The sequence below is a fragment of the Cervus canadensis genome, chromosome 22 (assembly GCF_019320065.1).
Source record: "Cervus canadensis isolate Bull #8, Minnesota chromosome 22, ASM1932006v1, whole genome shotgun sequence".
NCBI classification, from domain to species: domain Eukaryota; kingdom Metazoa; phylum Chordata; class Mammalia; order Artiodactyla; family Cervidae; genus Cervus; species Cervus canadensis.
The window spans coordinates 7270511-7292681 of NC_057407.1; the positions used below are offsets into that span (position 1 = coordinate 7270511).

A 22171-nucleotide genomic window follows, 5' to 3' on the forward strand; every position below is an offset into this window, starting at 1 on the left:
CACTCTTTGTGACCCCATGGACTGCAGCACACCAGGCCTCCCTGTCCATCACCAACTCCTGGAGCTTGCTCAAACTCATGTCCATTGAGTTGGTGATGCCATCCTCTGTCGTCCCCTTCTCCTCCCACCTTTAATCTTTCCCAGCATCAAGGTCTTTTCCAATGAGTCAGTTCTTCACATCAGGTGGCCAAAGTATTGAAGCTTCAGCTTCAGCATCAGTCCTTCCAATGAATATTCACCATTGATTTCCTTTAGGATTGACTGGTTTGATCTGCTTGCAGACCAAGGGACTCTCAGGAGTCTTCTACAACACCACAGTTCAAAAGCATTCTTTACGGTCCAACTCTCACATCCATACATGACTACTGAAAAAACCATAGCTTTGACTAGATGGACCTTTGTCAGCAAAGTAATGTCTCTGCTTTTTAACATGCTGTCTAGGTTGGTCATAACTTTTCTTCCAAGGAGCAAGCATCTTTTAATTTCACAGCTGCAGTCACCATCTGCAGTGATTTTGGAGCCCAGAAAATAAAGTCTCTCACTGTTTCCCCTTCTATTTGCCATGAAGTGCTGGGACCAGATGCCGTGATCTTTGTTTTTTAAATGTTGAGTTTTAAGCCAGCTTTTTCACTTTCCCCTTTCACTTTTATCGAGAGGCTCTTCAGTTCCTCTTCGCTTTCTGCCATAAGGGTGGTGTCATCTGCATATCTGAGGTTATTGGTATTTCTCCCGGCAATCTCAATTCCAGCTTGTGCTTCATTCAGCCTGGCATTTCACATGATCTACTCTGCATAAAAGTTAAATAAGCAGGGTGACAATATACAGCCTTGATGTACTCCTTTCCCTATTTGGAATCAGTCTTTTGTTCCATGTCCAGTTCTAACTGTTGCTTCCTGACCTGCATACAGATTTCTCAGGAGGCAGGTCATCTGGTCTAGTATTCTCATCTCTTTAAGAATTTTCCACAGTTTGTTGTGATCCACACAGTCAAAGGCTTTGGCGTAGTCAATAAAGCAGAAGTAGAACTCTCTTGTTTTTACTATGATCCAACGGATGTTGGCAATTTGATCTCTGGTTCCTCTGCCTCTTCTAAATCCAGTTTGAACATCTGGAAGTTCTCAGTTCACATACTGTTGAAGCCTCACTTGGAAAATTTTGAGCATTTCATTACATAATGTACGGCTGATGAAATCACAGGCTACTGGTGATTAACTCCACCTTCAGCCCTTCTGAAGGGGGGTCTAAGGATGGGGCTGAAAGTCCTCTAGCAACCAGCCCTTACCAAGACACCACCTATCCAGGGGCCCAGGAAGAGTCAACCTTCCTAGCACAAATTGCCTGTGTGGTTGAAAGGGTTTTGTTTTGAATAACAAAGGATACTCCTATTACTCAGGAAATTCCAAGAGTATTAGAAGTTCTGTGCCAGGAACCAGGGACAGAGACCAAATATGTATTTCCTATTATATCACGGGGATCCCAGACTTCTGGCATGAACCAGCATGATCCTGACCTTTACAACCCACTGCAAACTGCTCTCCTGACTCGGGAGATACTCAGAGACTGCTCTGTCCACACGCCATGGGCTCCAAGCCTCCAGCACCTTGCAAGGCCCCCACAGTGCAAATCACCCCCAGGAACCTAGGATCCTTGGTGACTTTGTAAACACCTCCTTCACTTGTCTCTGGCAGGCTCTTTCAAATACCAGAGAAATTTATTTTATAAAATTTGAGGGAACAGTGGAGTCTCTTGCCAACAACACAAAATTATGTTTAAGCTTATCCAGAATGTCTGAAAGCATCCAATTTTCTGATAAAGACAAAAAGGGACTAAACACATTTTAAAAAATTCTTATTTATTACCTGGGACTACTGCCTGGCTTCCAAGTCACAACCGAGGTATTATTTTAGAGGTGAAGGACCTTCCTCGAATTCCAAATCCCTCCCACACCTGCCCAGTTGCCCTAAATGCCTTAAACAACAGAGACAGCAGTTCAACTTCAAATTAAGTTACAAAGAAAAGCTGACTCATAAACTTCTTCACACTATGGTACAAATGACTAATACTCCTAATGTTGCCCAGAAGCTGACTCCGGCAGGAACAACACCATGCCAACTGGAAATGGGCACTTGCCATCTGCCTCTACAAGGATTAAGTCATTCTAGCCACTGCAGTCACTGACCTTCAACACATTCTGACGAGTTCAGGGTGGAGATCAGGAATGAGGCACTCTGTAGTCTGGGAAACTAGCAGAACAGGCTTTCAGATAGGTATCAATACATACTTTGAGGAGAAGCTTTTATGTGCCCAAATCCTTACATCTTCTCATATCTAGAAAAGCACTAGGTCATTCACAGTGACATCTGTTGCTCACGACTAGCAGCAAGCCTTTGCCGAAATGTGTGCTTGACTGCATGTACCCCCTTTCATTAAAATCATATATAGTACTGACCTTAGCAGCTACCTCTGTGGAGCAGTTCCTCAGAGCTACCTGAGATGCCTGAGAAGCTGTTTCCCAGGCTAAACTTCTTATTTTGCCCCAGATAAAACTTAACTCGTAACGGTCACATTGTGTATACTTTTTTTTTTAGTCGACAACAGCATCTGAGTAGCCATGCTGGAAAAGACGGATGAGAAAGGGAGGAGGAGGTGTGGGCACAGAAGACAACCTTGCCCAACCTGGCAGATTTGTTGTACTTCTCCCAACATAACAGCTAAGACGTGACCCAGAGAGGGCACCATACAGCAGGCTCCTCCCCGACTCCTGGACAAGGCGGAGCATACCAGTTGTCAATTCCACCCGGACCAGGAAAGAATGTTAACAAGGACAGTTCGGACCAGTCAAAAGCAGACAACTTTTCTGAAGAATCCATTGCCTTGACTGGGTTCAGTACATCCAACAGCGTCTATCCAGTTACCACCGATGGGAAGGGGGGCACTTGTCAGGTACCTGCGACTGTGAAGGCCTGGAGGTCTTGGGGTCAGTCAGCGCTGAAACAGTCAGTGGGCAGGCAAGTTGTCCTCCCCAGGGCTTCAAGACAGTGCCTACGAGAGTGCTGGAGAGTCTGTCAGAGGCCAGCTCAGAGGCTGATGCTTCAACACACGTGAACAAAGCCTCATTAGGTGACCCAATTATATCTGAAGACCTACAGTTAAAGCACTGACTACCTGCAGGCCTGGGTCATCTAGCCCAAACACTCATTCCTCATAATTCTCTCTTCTCTCTCAAAGGAAATGAAGACTTGAGCCGTGGCCATCACTTCTTGCACCATTTCTTGGCCCCCTCCCTCCCACCAACAATTCCAGATTTCTTGGTCACTCCCCATGAAACAAAACGGGCCCCAATTCCAGTTGGCTGACCCAGGAGAACAGGGTCAAGAGGGGCTTGAGGGTGTGAGGTGCTGCTTCTGGGCATGGAGAAGGCAGTCTTTTTTAGGAAGGTGGGCAGTTGCTCAGGAAGGAGCCATACATCCATATTTGGGGGTGCAGGGCCAATGTCTTGCCACTGGAAATCCCAGAGGAAACATCCAGAACCCTATTAGGAAGGTAGAATCAGGTTCACCTTGTGAAATGTCCTTTCCCTATCGTGTACCAAATCATGCAGTAAAGATCATGCCATGACTGTGGGAAACCCATGGTACATTTGGTTCCAACTATTTTGAGGCAATTTTAGCCTGTCTTCGGGAAGTTTTCTGACCTCTTCCTACATGTATGTGTGTTTTCATGTGCAGTGTAGAGAGGTGTTACCCTTTACCTTCCTCCACAGAGAAGATGGGCAAGGAGAAGAACAGACATTCTCAGTGGCTACCTTTGGTTGAGGCTTCTAAGCCCTGCTCTTGACCCAGGCTGCAGATGCCCTGGAAAAAGCATGTGGGGCTACAGTTCCTTCCAGCTCCACATGAAGCCACTGCCTCTGATTCAGCTTCCAGCCCACCCTGGACCTCTCATAGGGCTTCTCCTCTTGGCCTAACCCTCTGCAGACCAATGTCTTGCTTGGAATGCTTTTTCCCTTCAGTTTTTCCTTTGGATTTCAAGGGTTCCCCTAACCTGGTTTTCTGCCCCAGGGCAAGGGTGCAGTACTCCAGGACCTGCCCTTGGGCCCTGGAACCAGCCACATGGCCACAGATTCTGCTGAAGTCTGTCCTCGGAAACACACTGACACACACATCCTTATCCCTGCAGAGGATCTGGCCCAATTAGAAACAGGTACCTGGGTTCTTTTAAATGCCACAGAGACATGTGTGAACAGGAAGGACCATCGGAAGCCACTAAAACCAACAGGAGAACTGGCTCCAAAGTGAGGAAGAGGGGCCAACCACCTTCTACCCAATGCAGCATGGCTCTGTCATCCTGATCGTCTGAAGGTCAGGGAGCCCCCGTGCTCTGAGGCTGCAGCTCCTAAGGGGAGAGTATAGTCACACCTCTAAAAACAGCAGGGTAAACACAGAACCATGGAAACAGTTCAAAACTCACCCTACTGATTTATTTAGTTATTCAAACAGATGCCATTAAACCAAGAGCTTTAAAAACAAACAAATACAGAAACCTGGCACTGAGATCACAAATGGGAAATACTGTTTATCTTTTGAGCAACACAGTAACATTCAGCAGATGAGCAGGATCAGTAGGTGAGCAGATGCTGACAAGGCCAAACTCCATCTGTGCTCACAGGAGGCTTCTGGTTAATGAATCCTACCTGCTCTGCTGCCTGGGCCTGCTCTAGTGAGTGTGGCTCCAGCCTATGAGTTCCATCGGTGATTTTCACCACTGTACCACAGCTAGACAATACGCTGCCTCTGCCTCAGGATTAAAGACACGCTGGTTTTGAGTCACCAAAGTTGTCCTTGGAATCACCAGAAAACACAGGTTACCCATTATTTAAGCCTCTCCCCTAAAGGGAACGGGGGGCCTGCCATTTCTTGAGTGCCTACTGCATGTTCTAGAGGTAGCAGTCCACAGCCTCAGTGATCAACATGGGACAAAGTCACCAGTTGCTCTGATCTTGTGCTGTTTTGGGTGGTTCCTCTCATAACACACATCTGTGGGGTCCATCTCATCTCCAAAGGACCAGGTAAAAAGTGTGGCTCCTGAACCCATCTGGTATCCCCAAACTAGCCGGCAAAGGAGCAGAGCCCATCCGAAGAGCAACTAGAGGACTGACTCTAAAGCAACGCAACAATAAGCAGAGTAAAATATTAATTGTAGACTCTAACAGGTGAGTGTACATTCACTGCACAATTTTCTCAATGATTCTGTATGTTTATTTTCCTAATAGAGTGACTGAAAAGAAAATAAAAACTAAATGAAGCACTACACAAAGAACACTTTTAACAGAAGCAGAAAATATTTGTCCTAAAGTCTTTTCAGATTCTTTTAATCAAAGAAGACCACGTCCCATCACTGAGACAATTACCTCTGATTTCCAGGGTAACAACAGTGGAGGCTCATAACTGGTACAGGACATTCAACAATTTGTGAACATAACTCATCGGAGGGAGGGTCAAGTGGAACTTAGTCAGTATGGGCCCACTTCAGAGGGTAGGAGTCACTGAAAGCAGAAAACCTTAGCGTGACAGCTCTTCCCCTCAACCCCCCTACAATACTCGCATTAGGCAGATGGCAGAGTTAAGCTTGTTACAGAGGCGACCATAAGGCTGGAAGTGGCAGGAGAGCAGCGAGCAGATTAAGGCCTGATCCTCTGCCCTCAAAGAGCCCCTGACCCATTTCTCTGTTTGGAAAGGAAACTGCTGTGGTAAGACCAGTACAGAAGCAGAGAGGCTGTGGCCAACGCAGGTGGCGCTCAATTTTTTTGCGGACGGGACAGCGGATGGAACTGAGAAGAGTGAAAAAGGGCATCAGATGATACAAATGCACTGAGAGTCACGTGGTTAAAGTGTCAACCACACACGCCTTTATCACAAAAATAAAACTCAGCCTTCCCGCCTAGGTTCTTAACAACGTGGACCCTAGCCTGAGTCCGGTGCGCGGCCACCCCACTACTCATAAATCCACAGGTGTTTCAGGAACAATCACCGAGGGGCTATCTTGAAACCCTGCACCAGAACACAAGCCGCTGCGGGTCAACAGACTAGGCCGTGGCCTGGGATGGCCGGGGAGAAATAAACTGTCGGCTGACAGACGGGAGGAGGCGAGAGACACGGGCAAAAGTTAAGTTTTGGAGTCTTGCAAAGTTAAGGGGTGGGCTGTCCCGGCCCAGCTGAGGCACGAAGTACGCTTCTTAAGGTCAGCGGCCTCTTCGAAGAGGCAAGCAGAAACTCGGGGCCTGTCCGCCTGTGCTTACAGACTCCAAGACTTGTTTTGAGACCACACATGGTGGGCTCCTTGGCGACCCCATGGCCGTGAGAGGAGTCTTGGAACTGGTGTTCGGAGGGGGCGGAGGGTGTCTCTCTTTCTAACTGATGACCAGAGGAGGCCTGGGTTCTACCGTCAGATCCATCAGCCCGAGGTGCTTCCTAAGCCCGCTGGGCAAGGGGTCGGGGCTCCGACGGGGTCTGTGGAAGAGTCGGGATAGGAGGGGACGTTAAGGGCAACAGGTGACAAGTCGCGCCCGGAGGGAAGGTCTCCGCTCCGGAGACGACAGCAGCTAGAGGTGCCCCCTGAGTCTGGCCGGCCCTTCGCAGCACTTACTCGCTCGTGGGTCCAAGGCGTGACAGAACCGAAACTTTCTGCGGCCAAGCGGAAGAGTACCAGAGCTCAGCGTAGGCGGCCATGATACGCAAACCCCTCCGCAGACAGGCGCGGACTACAACTCCCGGCGTGCTCCACAGGGCCGCTGTCTACAACTCCTATTGGACTCCATGGGCAGACGAGCGCGAACTACAACTCCCAGCATGCCCCGCAGAGTTGCTGTTTACTACTCACACGGGTCCCACCGGGGCAGCCGGCCTTAAATTAACTCTTGCAATCTCTGGGGGCTTGCAGGTCTTTAAACATATCCCTGGGATCCTGTAGGCAGTGATGTCCGTATGTGGCTTTTAAGAGCTTGAATTGTGACTAGAGCTGAACTGTACGTGTGCTGTAAGTACAAAATACACCTGAGTTCCAAAAAAGTGTAAAATAGCTCACAAACATTTTTATATTGTTTCCATGTTGAAATGATTACTTTTTACAAATTTATTGGGCTAAATAAAAAGCATTATATACTGCTGGGCCTAATGGTATGTCTTTTCATCCCCTTTGGTACTTAACACAGGGACCTGCTTAAAAGCAGTGCTCAAAAACTGTTAATGAATGAACTACCTCCCCCAACTTCTCCATGCTCTCCACCCAATTTCTATGCACAAGTTCTATTTTCTATTGGTAAGTTGTGAAGCACTCTGAGTCTACACTCAACAGAACAAAATGCATTCATTAGTAATGACCGGACACAAGAGAGGAGAGCCACAGTACGTGGAGTACTTCAGCCTGTACTCTCCTCCATTCCTTGGCCCTGGCAGCACCATCCCTTTTTCTTGGCCCGTTCTCACCATTTCCTCTGGAAACAATTTTCTACCCCATAGGATTTGGCCACCCTCTTCTCTAATCACTGCAACTGTCCAGTTCCACCTGCCCATCTGTTGCCCACGTGTTCTCTCTGATGCTCAAGGCTAATTTTCTGAAAATGATAAAGTCAAGGAGCCAGGGCACCTTTGTCATCCTTTGGTCCTTCCAGCCACACTCTTCTGTAGAGGGGGTGGCATGGGGGGGCTGTTTGCAACAACCCCACACCTAAGATCGGGCATGACCCCAAGGTGAAGAGGGGACTGTGCTCAGAATGACTTGGTGAGGATTTAGGAAAACTTTCTTCCCCTTACCAAACGTCCCTTCAAATCTGCCAAATATATCCTACCAAGTTTTCAGGATGCCTGAAATTCCCAGCATTCCCTCTGATTGGAGGGTTGACCTCTGGTAGGTCCTTGTTCAGGCACAGTGGGTGCTGAGACACACTGGAGATGGGAAGCTCGAGTGCTAGGCCAGGGGAGAGATGGGGGGACAGAAAGCTGAGGCTAGGAGCATTCAAGACAAATTTGGCCTCCTGGGCAATGTCACCTAAGGCCTGAGCGGAGCCAAGTTCCTACCATCCTGACCCATACAGAGCTTGTTCCACACTTTATCTCTAGTCCTCCTTCTGTATCACTCCATTCACCCAAGAACCTCACCGAGATTCCTCATAAACAGAGAACTTTTAAAAATCTTAAATAACGGTATTTCCCTGGTGATCAGTGACTATAAGTCCATGCTCATAACGCAGGGGGCCCAGGTTCGATCTCTGGCCAGGGAACTAGATCCCACATGCCACAACTAAGAGTTTGTGTGCTGTAACTAAAGATTCTGATTGCTGCAATGAAGATTGAAGACCCTGAGTACCACAACTAAGATCCAGCACAGTCAAGTAAATAAATAATAAAAGAATCTTAAATAATGATCTTGGGTAGGAATGAGGGGAACATAAACAGCCCAAGGTAAGTCAGTACATGCTAATCTTTTATTTGCATATATGATACAGTGATGGTTTCTATATTTTATGAGATGATTTTTAAGAGTAATTCATATTTGTCCTGTCACAGGCAAGTTTCACAAATGAAAGCCATGCATTCAACAAACCAGGCACTGTCTGGGCTGGTGAGCCCAAGAGAAGAGTTCATGGGAAGCCCATTGGGTGGTGCCTGTTGTTGAGTGGAAGATGTAATGTAAGCAAGTGCAGGAAGAAGAAACAAATGTGGAAAAAAGCTAAAAAGATGATCTCCTATCCACTTAACCAACCACAAACACTGCCAGGCACTGAGGGAGGTTCTAGACATGCACAATGGGGTCCATGCCCTCAAGGAACCTCCACTCTGGCTGGGGTCACCTGGGGTCATCTGAGGTCTGGGGCTGCACTGGGCTTGAGGCATGTTCCTATTTAGAGATCAGCACGGTTTCTCTCTTGCTGATTTTGTCCAAGAGAGGGAGGAGGTGGAAATGCTGTGAGGAGTTTCTTCCCTTGGAGCTGTTGTGGGTTTTTAATGCTCCAGGAATCCAGGAGGTCTGCAGCCCTGGGTCCAGGGCATCTTTCATTTGACTGGATAAGAAGGGACAGGCCCACAGTGGCCCAGCTGAGGTTCAATTGTGGTTTCAGTGGTAGAGGGAGGGGAAAGGAGGAGGTTGTTGTCCATGAAGAGTGTGGTCAGTGAATGTGGAGTGTGGTCACTGGGTTGCAGCTTGCGGGATGCTTCCTTCAGCAGTCCAATCCAGGTTCCCTTTCTGATAGGATGGATGCCCCTCCGTCTTACCATTCATTTCTCTCTCTCTCTCTCTCTCTCTCTCTCTCTGTGCCTCTTCCCTTGGATTCTCTAGGAGCTAGATTAGGAGGAGACTCTGGATTAAAGATTACCCTAGTCTACTGGAGGGTCCAAAACATCACTAGAAATGCAAAGAGACAAACATGATTGTACTCATGAAGTGCTCCCAGGGATATGGCTGTATGTGTTGAAAGGAATACTTAGAGGAGTATCTTGGGATATGAAGGAATGGGATGGGCTGAGGAGACCATGGAGTGAGGTTCTCAAAGGCTGTGCTCAGCAGTGATACAAGATCCCCAAACCTGCCTTCTAAGAAGAGTGGGCTCAAAACCAGCTCTGGTTTGGCGAAGTAGGTGGGTGATGGAGGCCTCTGCCCTTCTGCTCCCTGGGCTCAGTCCACCCTCGGAACAGAATTTGAATACAGTTTTAATAACATCAGCTTGAAGGAGTGCGGGATGATGGGCCTGACCAGAAGCTCATAGGCTTAGCTTTGCCCCCATAGCTATCTGTCTCCTTCCTTCTGCTCTTCCTTTCTTCCATAGTGAGTGATGGCCCCGCCAATTGATTAGCAAGTCCGCAGGAGTTTTATCCCTTTACAACTGCACCAGCCAGCCCTCCCCAACAGATGCTACAGGCCTAATTCTAAAAACTAGACCCTCAGAATTCCCCAGTCAGGTCAAACTCCTTCAAGACTGGTTGCCCAGAGGCAAAGAGATCACTGAAACTGCAGCAGCAACTTCAGGGGGAAATGCTGTATAAACTCTCTAGGCTCTAGATGAGGGCTATACTGTTGTTTAGTTGCTATGTCGTGTCTGACTCTTTGCGACCCCGTGGACTGTAGCCCGCCAGGCTCCTCTGTCCATGGGGTTTCCCAGGCAAGAATACTGGAGTGGGTAGTCATTTCCTTCCCCATGAGATCTTTCTGACCCAGGGATCAAACCCATGTCTCCTGCATTGGCAGGCAGATTCAACAAGCATGTGTTGAATGCCTGCTGAGTGCAAAGTCTTGCTCAGGGGACTGTGGAAGTCTCTGGAATTCCCATTTTCAAGGAGTTGGAGCCAAATGTTCTTGACTGGGGTGCATGTCAGAATCACCTAGGGAGCTTTTCCAAACGCCCTACTCCAGAATGAATCAGGCTCACAGGTTGGGATCAGGTCTGTGGGATAGGGGAAAGCTTAGAGGGTGGTTTTCATCTACGTCCTTTGATGTGAAGCTCTGGGTTATTGTAAGAAACAGGCAGTGTACCACTAAATAAAAAGGATGGGCAAGGTAAGCCACTGCCACAGACAGAGATAAGCAGTGTGCTCTGAGAGTGGAGACTAGCAAAGAAAAGTTAGTACTGATAAAGAAGCAGGCTGGGGCAAACAAGGTGGAATGTGTCACAGGGTCCTGGCCGCCCCGAAGCACATCAGAAGGCGGACGGCAGCTGTCACTCTTTTCCCACACCCAGTACAGTGACAGGACACCAGGGCCCTGCTTGGCAGGTGCAGGGCCAGGTTCCTGCCATCTGGGAGTTTGCAGTGTGATGGGGCAGGGAGATCAGACATCCACGGGTGCAACTACAAGACACTGGAAGGTGACAAATGCTATTTCAGAGGGGACAAGCAGAGTGCCTGGGCACCACAGAGACTCTTCTCCTAATGTACAGGTTGTGGGTGCCTTCCTGAAGGTGCTGGTGCTTCAGCTAGGGGCTGCAGGTTAAGGAGTAGAAGGCCCAGCATGACAGAGGACCAGAGGAGACTGGGAGAAGGGTGTCTGGAAAAGGACCAGTGTGGTCTTTTGTGGTTGGGTTCTAGGCTGCTTGGGGGTGAAGATTTATGTTGGATCAAAATCAGATGTAAGAGTTGGAACATAAAGAAGACTGAGGGCCGAAGAATTGGTGGTTTTGAACTGTGGTTCTGGAGAAGACTCTCGAGAGTCCCTTGGACTGCAAGGAAATCAAACCAGTCAATCCTAAAAGAAATCAACCCTGAATATTCACTGGAAGGACTGATGCTGAAGCTGAAGCTCTGATACTCTGGCCACGTGATGCAAAGAGCTGACTCATTGGAAAAGACCCTGATGCTGGGAAAGACTGAGGACAGAAGGAGAAAGGGATGACAGAGAATGAGATGGTTGGATGGCATCACTGACTCAATGAACCTGAGTCTGAACAAATTCCAAGAGGTAGTGAAGGAGGGGGAAGCCTGGTATGCTGTAATCCATGGGGTCGCAAAGAGTTGGACACAACTTAGCAACTGAACAACAACAAAAATTAGAAAGAATGGAAAAGTTAGTTGACACCAGATTGAAGGGGCCTTTATTTACATGCAGATAAAGCCTATGGTATTTGGGCTTTATTTGAACATAACGTGAGGGTTTTGAAGTGCCATGATATCAATGCAGAGGACACTGGAGGGGAAAGAAATGAGCAGCAGGAAGGTGCTGAGGATATGAGGCTGTTTGGGGAGGAAGCAACAGGCATGTGAGAGATACTGGGAAGGTAACATCAACAGGACTTGGCCGTGGGCGTAGAGGAAAGGAAATGCAGGGCTCCAAGATAACCCAGCTCGTGGGGGAAGCTGGCAGCATCAACCAGGAGCAGGAGAACACTTTAGGTGGAACGTGATGAATCAGAAACGTCAGCTCAATATCCACTTGGAGAGGAGGAGGTGTTGGAGGAATCTTCACCCTGGATGCCTTCAGCAAAGTGGGTGTTTAGTTATCTGGGCCGTCAGAGCTCAACTGTTGGCACCTGGAGGTTAGCATCTGCATCTCATTCATTTTTATAGCTTCCACGTAAATGCCTGCAGAAGGTGGAACTTACTGCATTCATTCTTTCAATAAAAGATTTACAGACTAAATATTCAAGTGCCACTTCATGTGCTAGAAACTGGAGCTATGGTACAGAGCACATCTCTGGTCCAGCTGTGGGAATTCAGAATCCAGATTTCACTCTGACTGTGCTTGTTTGCAGGTGTGATCACTTCTACAGACAGTCCCATCCGGAGCCACCACCTCCAACACTGGGGGACAGTCCTACAGTCAGGGAGGGAACACCGTCTCGCCAGCAGCCTAGAGCTGCACAACTGAATTCCAGACCCTCATCAAGTCCTGAAGGATGCTCCTTTCCCGGAAGCCTTTCATATTTGAGAGTCTCCTGACCTGAGCAAAGATGAGAAATCCGTGTCTGAATGAAGGAATAAAGGAGAAAAGAGTTCCTCAGAATCTAAGAAGCATTTTTCTGGATGGCAATGTAAGATTTCCAGGTGGGGAACTTCTCCACAGAAGAGGGGGCCCACAGGACCCCCTGGTGTAACGTATCGCTGTCATCCCCCAGCTGCAGCTGTAGCGTTTCCCAGCCACATGCCCTCTCCCTCCTTCCTGCCCCACCAAACTCCCCTTCAATAGAAGGAGATGCCCTCGTAGGTGAAGGCACCTGGGGGGTGAGGTGACGGAGGAAGGCTGGGCGCCTGCTGCCGGCAGAGCCAGAAGCGCCGGAGCAGACTTTTGAGGTGCCTGCGGAACTTGACCCCGACGAAGACGTAGAGCACTGGGTTGAAGCAGCAGTGGGAGAAGGCAATGTTGCGGCAGATGAGCAGGGCGTAATCCAGCTGCTGGCTGACCTCGCAGCTCTGAATGACCCCCAGTTTCAACAGTGTCTGCAGGAACAGGATCAGGTTGTAGGGAGCCCAGCTGAGGAAGTACGCCGCCACGATGGTGAAGATGAGCCTCACGGTCCGGTGGCGCCGCTTGGACCGCGAGCGGAACAGGGTCCTGAGGATCTCCACGTAGCAGAACAGGATGACCCCCACGGACAGCAGGAAGATGACGTTGTGCTGGTAGACGGAGGCGAGGAACCACTCGAGTTCGGCATAGTCACAGCCCGAAGGGAACACCTTGTGGGAGATGGCGTCGGGGACGGAGGACAGGATGCTGGCCGCCCAGATGGCGGCGGTCACCAGCACACGGCGCTGGAGGGTGTGGACGCGCAGGGACGAGATGGGACTCACCACCGACAGGTAGCGATGGATGGTCATGATGGTCAGGAAGGAGATGCTGCTGTAGAGGCTGATGGAGAAGACCATGTTGAGGAGCTTGCACAGGACATCTCCCAGCACCCAGCCCCAGTGGTACCCCGAGATCCACACGGGCAGCAAGCAGGAGAACACCAGGTCTGAGAGGCACAGGTTGAGGATGAAGACGTTGGTGAGGGACTCCAGGCTCTCATACTTCACCAAGACCCACAGCACCAGGCTGTTGCCCGCCATGCTGAGAAAGAACACCAGGCAGTAGAGGACGGTGGTGCTGACCGTGGCGAAGACGAAGGTCCTCTTCTCACACAGAAAGCTCTGAGGGTCATACTCATACGAGGTGGTGGACTCTGGGATGTCTGAGGGCTCCATCTAGACGCTGAGAGCATCTGAAGTGACAGAGACATGGAGTTCAAAGCCATGTGGTTAGGCTAGAGAGCAACAGGACCCAAGGTACAAAAGGATGTGATCCATGGTCCAGCTACTGGTTGGTGAACTTTATCATGAAATTAGGAACTTTTGAGTAGCACTAAGGTAGTCCAGTGTCCCAGGAGGTGTAATAGAAAGACAGTGGAACTGGATATCAAAATTCAGTTCAGTTCAGTCGCTCAGTCATGTCCGACTCTTTGCGACCCCATGAACCGCAGCACGCCAGGCCTCCCAGTCCATCACGAACTCCTGGAGTCCACCCAAACTCATGTCCATTGAGTTGGTGGTGCCATCTAACCATTTCATCCTCTGTCATCCCCTTCTCCTCCTGCCTTCAATCTTTCCCAACACCAGGGTCTTTTCAAATGAGTCAGCTCTTCACATCAGGTGGCCAAAATATTGGAGAAACACTTGAGATCAAATGTAGGACTCAATATTGTGTTCTTGGACAAGCTTTTTAATCTTTATGAACCTTAAGTCCTTATCTACAAAGCAGGGCTAATGATCCCAGAGTCATTCCTTCATTTATTCAACAAATACCTAGTGAGCATTTACCAATCCTACTTGCCTTCCTGTCTCCTCTCCCTCTGTCCCTCCCTTCCTTTCTTCTTCTGCTCCTTCCTTTCCTTCCTCACTCCCAGAAAGCACAGAAATCCTGAGAGCAGGATTGTTTCAGGACACTTGCGGTCTCCTGGAACCAGTCAAAAAAGAGAAGACACAAACGAAACAAACATCTGTTTCATGTAAATCTACTTATGAAAACTAAGATCATGGCATCTGGTCCCATCACTTCATGGGAAATAGATGGGGAAACAGTGGAAACAGTGTCAGACTTTATTTTTTTGGGCTCCAAAACCACTGCAGATGGTGATTGCAGCCGTGAAATTAAAAGATGCTTACTCCTTGGAAGGAAAGTTATGACCAACCTGGATAGCACATTAAAAAGCAGAGACATTACTTTGCCAACAAAGGTCCATCTGGTCAAGGCTATGGTTTTTCCAGTGGTCATGTATGGATGTGAGAGTTGGACTGTGAAGAAAGCTGAGCGCCGAAAAATTGATGCTTTTGAACTGTGGTGTTGGAGAAGACTCTTGAGAGTCCCTTGGACTGCAAGGAGATCCAACCAGTCCATCCTGAAGGAGATCAGTCCTGGGTGTTCATTGGAAGGACTGACGCTGAAGCTGAAACTCCAATACTTTGGCCACCTCATGTGAAGAGTTGACTCACTGGAAAAGATCCTGATGCTGGGAGGGATTGGGGGCAGGAGGAGAAGGGGACGACAGAAGATGAGATGGCTGGATGGCATCACTGACTCGATGGACATGAGTTTGAGTAAACTCTGGAAGTTGGTGATGGACAAGGAGGCCTGGCGTGCTGCAATTCATGGAGTCGCAAAGAGTCGGACACAACTGAGTGACTGAGTGACTGAACTGAACTGAATTATGTAATAATCTCAAGACTTCAATGAATATTGAGAATCTGGGAGATCAGATCCCCACTAACACAGGATTAACTCCCAAAGCAGAACACTTCATCATCCAGGAGTTTGGTTTATAGAATATCTTATGAGCAAGTGGAAATAACCTGTGTCCAATAGAAGGTGAGTGGCTAGGAAAACATACAGGCAAGTTGACTCAGTCCTCTGTGTTAGTGAGATTTTAGAAACAGTGAGACTAGAAAGCCAAGGAGACAGAAGAAAGCGGTTGAGGAGCTGGAAGTTTCCCTGAGAGAGGCAGCGGAGGCGGCAGGGCCTCAGAGAGGGCTGGGGGACTTGGATGAAGCGGCTGCCCGGAACAGTATACTGTAAGAGCTCTCGGCACCCGCTCCGTGCCAGGCACTGTGCTGACTCGCAGCACTCATCTGCTCCCTCCATCCTGCAGCACTCTCTCACAAGATGGGACCATTTCCACTTTACAGAAGAGGAAACCAGCTCAGACTGGTAAAACAACCTTCTCAATGTTACAAAGTCAGGAAACAGCAAGGAAGGCCAACATTAGAACCTTGTATGTCCTTGTATTTTGAGGAGAAAAGCTGGAGGAATAGTTTCCCATTTTCCAGTTTGGGATAGGAGGACTAATAAGGAAGGGAGGGAGTCTCAAAATTTATCCTATTTTAGGTAGGTAAGTCAATTTGCCTCTTGAAACACCCAAGTGAAGATAACCGAAATTATTAAGATGGTTGTTTTGTTTTGTATTCTTTTAATATATAGCGGGGATACATATAGTTTTGCATGTTTACTGTCCACTTTTGGTTCTTATTTTGAAAGTACTTATGGATTTTATTTATTTTTCTACTTGAGATAATATTGTTTTCCTTCTGGATTTTAAGAGCCCTTTACTTAAACTGGTCAACCCATTCTGCTTTTAATCATGTCTCATGGTCTTATTTTTTTGACATTTAGAAATTGAGTGCTTACATTTTAAAGAAGAATTTATCTGACTCAATACAACAGTCCATAATGATCAGTGACAGACACAAGGCACTATGATAGATGTTGGATTTTAGGGTGTGAACATAACAGTTTCTATCTATAAGAAGTTTACAGTTTCCTGACAAGTTGAAGTGGAATTATTTTGGGATGGGAGTTTGTTAAGCACACTTCCTGTCATACAAAGCCCAAGTTGGTAATTTGGAAAAAGTTTTAAAAGCGGTACTAAAACATAGAAAAAGCAAGAGAATTCCAGAAAAACATCTACTTCTGCTTTATTGACTATGCCAAATCCTTTGACTGTGTGGATCACTACAAACTGTGGAACATTCTTAAAGAGATGGGAATATCAGACCACCTTACCTACCTCCTGAGAAATCTATATGCAGGTCAAGAAGCAACAGTTAGAACTGGACATGGAACAATGGACTGGTTCCAAATTGGGAAAGGAGTATGTCAAGGCTGTATATTGTTACCCTACTTATTTAACTTACATGCAGGGCATATCATGTGAAATGGCTGACTGGATGAACTTCAAGCTGGAATCAAGATTGCCAGGAGAAATAGAACCTCAGATACGCAGATGACACCACTCTAATGGCAGATAGTGATGAGGAACTTAAGAGTCTCTTGATGACAGTCAAAGAGGAGAGGGGAAAAGCTGGTTTAAAATTCCACATTAAAAAAACTAAGATCATGGCACCTGGACCCATCACTTCATGGCAAGTAGAAGGGGGAACAATGAAAAGTGACATTTTATTTTCTTGGCTTCAAAATCACTGCAGATGGTGACTGCAGCCATGAAATTAAAAGACACTTACTCCTTGGAAGGAAACTTGACCTAGACAACATATTAAGACAAACCTAGACAGCATATTAAAAAGCAGAGACATTACTTTGTCAACAAAGGTCCATATAGTCAAAGCTATGGTTATTCCAGTAGTCATGCACAGATGTGAGAGTTGTATCATAAAGAAAGCTGAGCACTGAAGAATTGATGTTTTTGAACTGTGGTGTTGGAGAAGACTCTTGAGAGTTTCTTGGACTGCAAGGAGATCCAACCAGTCAACCCTAAAGGAAATCAGTCCTGAATATTCATTGGAAGGACTGATGCTGGAGCTGAAACTCCAATACTTTGGTCACCTGATGCAAAGAACAAACTCATTGGCAAAGACTCTGATGCTGGGAAAGATTGGAGGAGAAGGGGACAATAAAGGATGAGATGGTTGGATGGCATCACCAACTTGATGGACATGAGTTTGAGCAAGTTCTGAGAACTGGTGGTAGACAGGGAAGCCTGGAGTACAGCAGTCCATGGGGTCACAAAGAGTTGGACATAACTGAGCAAATGAACTGAACTGAACTGAAAACTCTAGCTAGACTGAGAACAAAAGGAGAAAACACAAATTGTCAATAGCAGGTATGAAAGAATGGTTATTGCTACAAGTCTTACAAACTTTAAAAGAACAACAAAGAAATATGATCAATTTTAACCAATTCAACAAAATATATGAAATAGAAAGACTTCTTTAAAAATTCAACCTACTAGAACTGACATGAAATGATATGACATAATCCTTCCTTTATTACAGAAGCTTTTGTCAATTCTAAAAAAACTAAGAAACTATTCTACAAAGAAAACTTCAGAACCAGATTTTTCTAGTGCATTCTGTCAAACAGAAGGAAGAAATAACACTGATCTTATACAAACTATCTGAAATACAGGATGGAATAGTTCTCAAATTGTTTTATGAGACCAACATAACCTTGATACCAAAACCAGACAAAAATTACAGTAAAAGGAAACTATAGACCAATATTTCTCGTGAAAACAGACATAAAAGTCCTTAACCAAATATTAGCAAATCAAATCCATCAATATATTTTAAAAGGTTAATACATCATGACCTAGTGTTTATCCCAAAAGTATGAAATTGGTTTAAAATTTGAAACTCAATCAATTTAAGTGACCATAGTAAGATGAAACTATATGATCCTTTTTGACAAATACAGAAGAGCATCTGACAAAACTCAACAACAATTCATGATATAAACTCAGCAAACTAGAAATAAAAGGGATATCAGGCACCTACCAAAAAAAATCATTCCATGTTTTGTTGGTTATTAATACATTTACTCAAGTTTTCAGAGGTGCTCCTGGTCTGGGCCTGGTGGGCCTTGGGCACAGAAAGGAGAATGGTGCCAAACCCCAAGCTTCTCAGAGTTGCATTCTAGGGGATCCCCACTTCAATTCTAACAGAGCAACTTTAGCTTTCTGGTCCAGAGTACAACTTGGATTGAGAAATATAGCTCTAAATTATTCAAACACTAATAATATGTAATGCCTTACATAAAGATTTATAAACAAACACCTCCCCTTTCTTTAGCACAAGGAAAAGTAAAGGATTATGTATGACAGTCCTACTCAAAGCATGGTCTACTGACATGCTTTGCAGCATTGCAGATTTTTGGGAAAACCCAGATTCAGGGAATCAGAGCCTCTGGATGGAGGACTCAGGAATCTGCATTATTTACCTGGTCTCCAGGTGCTTCTGATACCTACCCAGCATTGAAGAATTCCAGCTATCGGCTATTAAAAGCAGAGGAAAACATACGTTTGAAATGGTTGTAAAGGAACTCACCTATATCTGCACCTCTGTACACGCGTCTTAAGGCAGAAATGGTGCTTCTCTGTTCCTTATTTTGCGCAAAGAAACTGAGACACCTCAGTAGGCTAGAGGAAGGTGGTGGTGGCATTCGATTGCTAAGTCACGTCCAACTCTTTGTGACCCTATAGACTGCAGCACACCAGGCTTCCCTGTCCTTCACTATCTCTTGGAGTTTGCTCAAACTCATGTCCATTTGAATGGGTGATGCTATTCAACCATCTCAGCATTAGGCTCTTTCCCAGAATCAGAATCTTTTCCAATGAATCTTTTCTTAAGTTGTTGACTTAGGGGTCATCTGAGCCCCTCAGTTCTACCAAGGACAGATACAAGTAATTTTGGAGTTAGGGATCTTAAAAGATAATGTGTTTTTTAAAGTGGTATTTTAAATTTTATCAAAAATTATATTTGGGACTTCCCTAGTGGTCCAGTGGTTAAGAATCCACCCGCCAATGCAGGGGACCCAGGTTCAATCCCTGGTTCAAGAAGAAATTCCACATGCCACAGAGCCACTAAGCCCATGTACCACAATTACTGAGCCCGAATCCCACAACTAATGAGCCCAAGGCACCACAACAACTGAAGCCGTCGCGTCCTAGAGCTTGTGCTCTGCAACAAGAGAAGCCACTGCAATGAGAGGCCTGTGTACTGCAACAAATAGTCCCCACTTGCCACAACTACAGAAAGCCCGCACTCAGCAACAATGATTCACTGCAGCCAAAAATAAACAAAAATAGCTAAATGCTTAAAATTAAATTAATGTATAAATATCAGTAATGCATGATTATTATTATTTTAGATTGAAATAATTCATGTAACATAAAATTTACCACTTTAAACTGTAGAGTTCAGTGGGTTTTGGCATACTCAGTGCTGTACACCACCGTTACTATCCAATTCAGAACATTTCCATCACCCCCAAGAGAAATTCATGCTTGTTTGCCAGCAGTCAATCTTACTCCCTAGTTCCCTCCATCTCTTGGCAACCACTGGTCTACTTTCCGTCTCCATGGTTTGCCTATTCTAGAAATTTCATGTGAGTTGAGTCATATAATATGTGATTCTTTTTGTGTCTGGATACTTTCATTCAGCACAATATTTGCAGGGTTCATCCATGTTGCAGCATGGGTCAGTACTTCATGCCTCCTTATGGATGAATACTATTCCATTGTATGGATAAACCACATTTCAACCAGTTGTCAATTGAATGACATTTGGATTGTTTCCACTCTTTGGATGTGATGGAAAAGGCTGCTCTGAACATTCATTTGTAAGTTTCTGTATGCATATAATTTTTTTCAGTTCTCTTGGGTATTTACCTAGGAGCAGGATTGTTTGGTGAACAATTGTTTGAGGAACTGATAAATTGTCTTCCACAGAGCTGCTTCAATTTTTTTTTTCCCAACAGTAATGTATGAAGGCTCCAATTTTGCAGTCTTTCTCTGCAAAAACATGATCCTATCATGTACACTGATTTATCCTTTTTTCATTTAACACAACAGCATGAAAGTCTTTCTAAGCCTATCTTATTTTTTCCCATGGCTAGAAAGTGTTCCACTGCATTATTGTGTTAGGCTTTGCTTCTTTTCCTTTCAATGGACATCCACTTTGCATTCAATTTTTAAAATTATCAGAATGCTGCAAGGATTATAATACATATACTTTTAATGTACTGGTATTGAATTTTTGTAGGATGGATTACTAGAAGCGATGCATTTCTGGATCATAGAGAATGTGCATTTTACATTTTGGTAAGTATTGTTAAAGTGCTGCACTCAATATGCCAGCATATTTGGAAAACTCAGCAGTGGACACAGGACTGGAAAGATCAGTTTTTCCAACTCCAAAGAAAGGCAATGCCAAAGAATGTTCAAACTACCACACAATTGCACACATCTCACACACTAGCAAAGTAATGCTCAAAATTCTCCAAGCCAGGCTTCAACAATATGTGAACCATGAACTTTCAGACGTTCCAGCTGGATTTAGAAAAGGCAGAGGAACCAGAGACCAATTTGCCAACATCCACTGGATCATCAAAAGAGCAAGAGAGTTCCAGAAAAACATCTACTTCTGCTTTATTGACTACGCCAAATCCTTTGACTGTGTGGATCACAAGAAACTGTGGAAAATCCTTCTAAGAGATGAGAATACCAGACCACCTTACCTGCCTCTTGAGAAATCTGTGTGCAGGTCAGGAAGAAACAGTTAGAACCGGACATGGAACAACAGATTGGTTCCAAATTGGGAAAGGAGTACTTCAAGGCTATATATTGTCAGCCTATGCAGAGTACATCATGTGAAATGCCGGGTGGGATGAAGTTTAAGCTGGAATCAAGATTTCCAGGAGAAATAGCAATAATCTCAGATATACAGATGACACTATATTTATGGCAGAAAGCAAAGAACTAAAGAGCCTCTTCATGAAAGTGAAAGAGGAAGTGTGAAAAAGTTGGCTTAAAGTTCAACATTCAGAAAACTAAGATCATGGCATCTGGCCCCACCACTTCATGGCAAATAGATGGGGAAACAGTGTAAACAATGACAGATTTTATTTTCTTGGGCTCCAAAATCACTGCAGATGTTGACTGCAGCCATAAAGTTAAAAGATGCTTGCTCCTTGGAAGAAAAGTTATGACCAACGTGGACAGCATATTAAAAAGCAGAGACACTACTTTGCCAACAAAGGTCCATCTAGTCAGAGTCATGGTTTTTCCAGTAGTCATGTATGGATGTGAGCTGAGCACTGAAGAATTGATGCTTTTGAACTGTGGTGTTGGAGAAGACTCTTGAGAGTCCCTTGGACTGCGAGGAGATCAAACCAGTCCATCCTAAAGAAAATCAGCCCTGAATATTCATTGGAAGGACTGATGCTGAAGCTGAAACTCCAATACTTTGGCCACCTGATGCAAAGAACTGACTCATTTGAAAAGACCCTGATGCTGGGAAAGATTGAAGGCCCGAGGAGAAGGGGACAGCAGAACATGAGATGGTTGGATGGCATCACCGACTCAATGGACATGAGTTTGAGTAAACTCTGGGAGATGGTGATGGCCAAGGAAGCCTGGCATGCTGCAGTCCATGGAGTCGGAAAGAGTCAGACACAACTGAGCGACTGAAGTGAACTGAAGTATTGCCAAAATACTATTTATGACCTCTAAATTGGTTGTATTTATTTACATTTCCACAATAGTGTACACCTAGTCAAAATCAGGTGTTACTAACTTTAAAAACTTTGGTCAGTCTGAAAGGATACTTGTAATGTTACTAATTTAAAAAAATTTGTCAGTCTGAAGGGATATTTGTAATATTATGTTGTTTTGATTCAAATTTTGCTGTTTTGAGTTAGAAATTTT

At 45.7% G+C, this 22171-nt stretch overlaps 2 protein-coding genes across 6 annotated transcripts in view; both read right to left on the reverse strand.

The window, feature by feature from the left end:
• Positions 1 to 6771, reverse strand: part of FYCO1 (FYVE and coiled-coil domain autophagy adaptor 1) — a 78348-nt gene extending 71577 nt beyond the window's left edge. Inside the window, exon 1 of the mRNA XM_043441865.1 lies at positions 6646 to 6771. The gene's annotated coding sequence lies outside the window, so the exon portion shown is untranslated. The remainder of the gene's footprint in view (positions 1 to 6645) is intronic.
• A 4790-nt stretch (positions 6772 to 11561) lies between these two features.
• The window catches only part of XCR1 (X-C motif chemokine receptor 1), a 321508-nt gene continuing 310898 nt past the window's right edge, over positions 11562 to 22171 (reverse strand). For 2 of the 5 annotated variants that reach the window (XM_043443362.1, XM_043443361.1), the window contains one exon: positions 11562 to 13681. In XM_043443362.1, coding sequence (XP_043299297.1) covers positions 12663 to 13664 — 1002 coding nt within the window. In that variant the 5' untranslated portion in view covers positions 13665 to 13681 and the 3' untranslated portion in view covers positions 11562 to 12662. Of the gene's footprint in view, positions 13682 to 18684; positions 18914 to 22171 lie in introns of those variants that run through there. The other 3 variants (XM_043443363.1, XM_043443365.1, XM_043443364.1) reach the window with 3 other exon arrangements.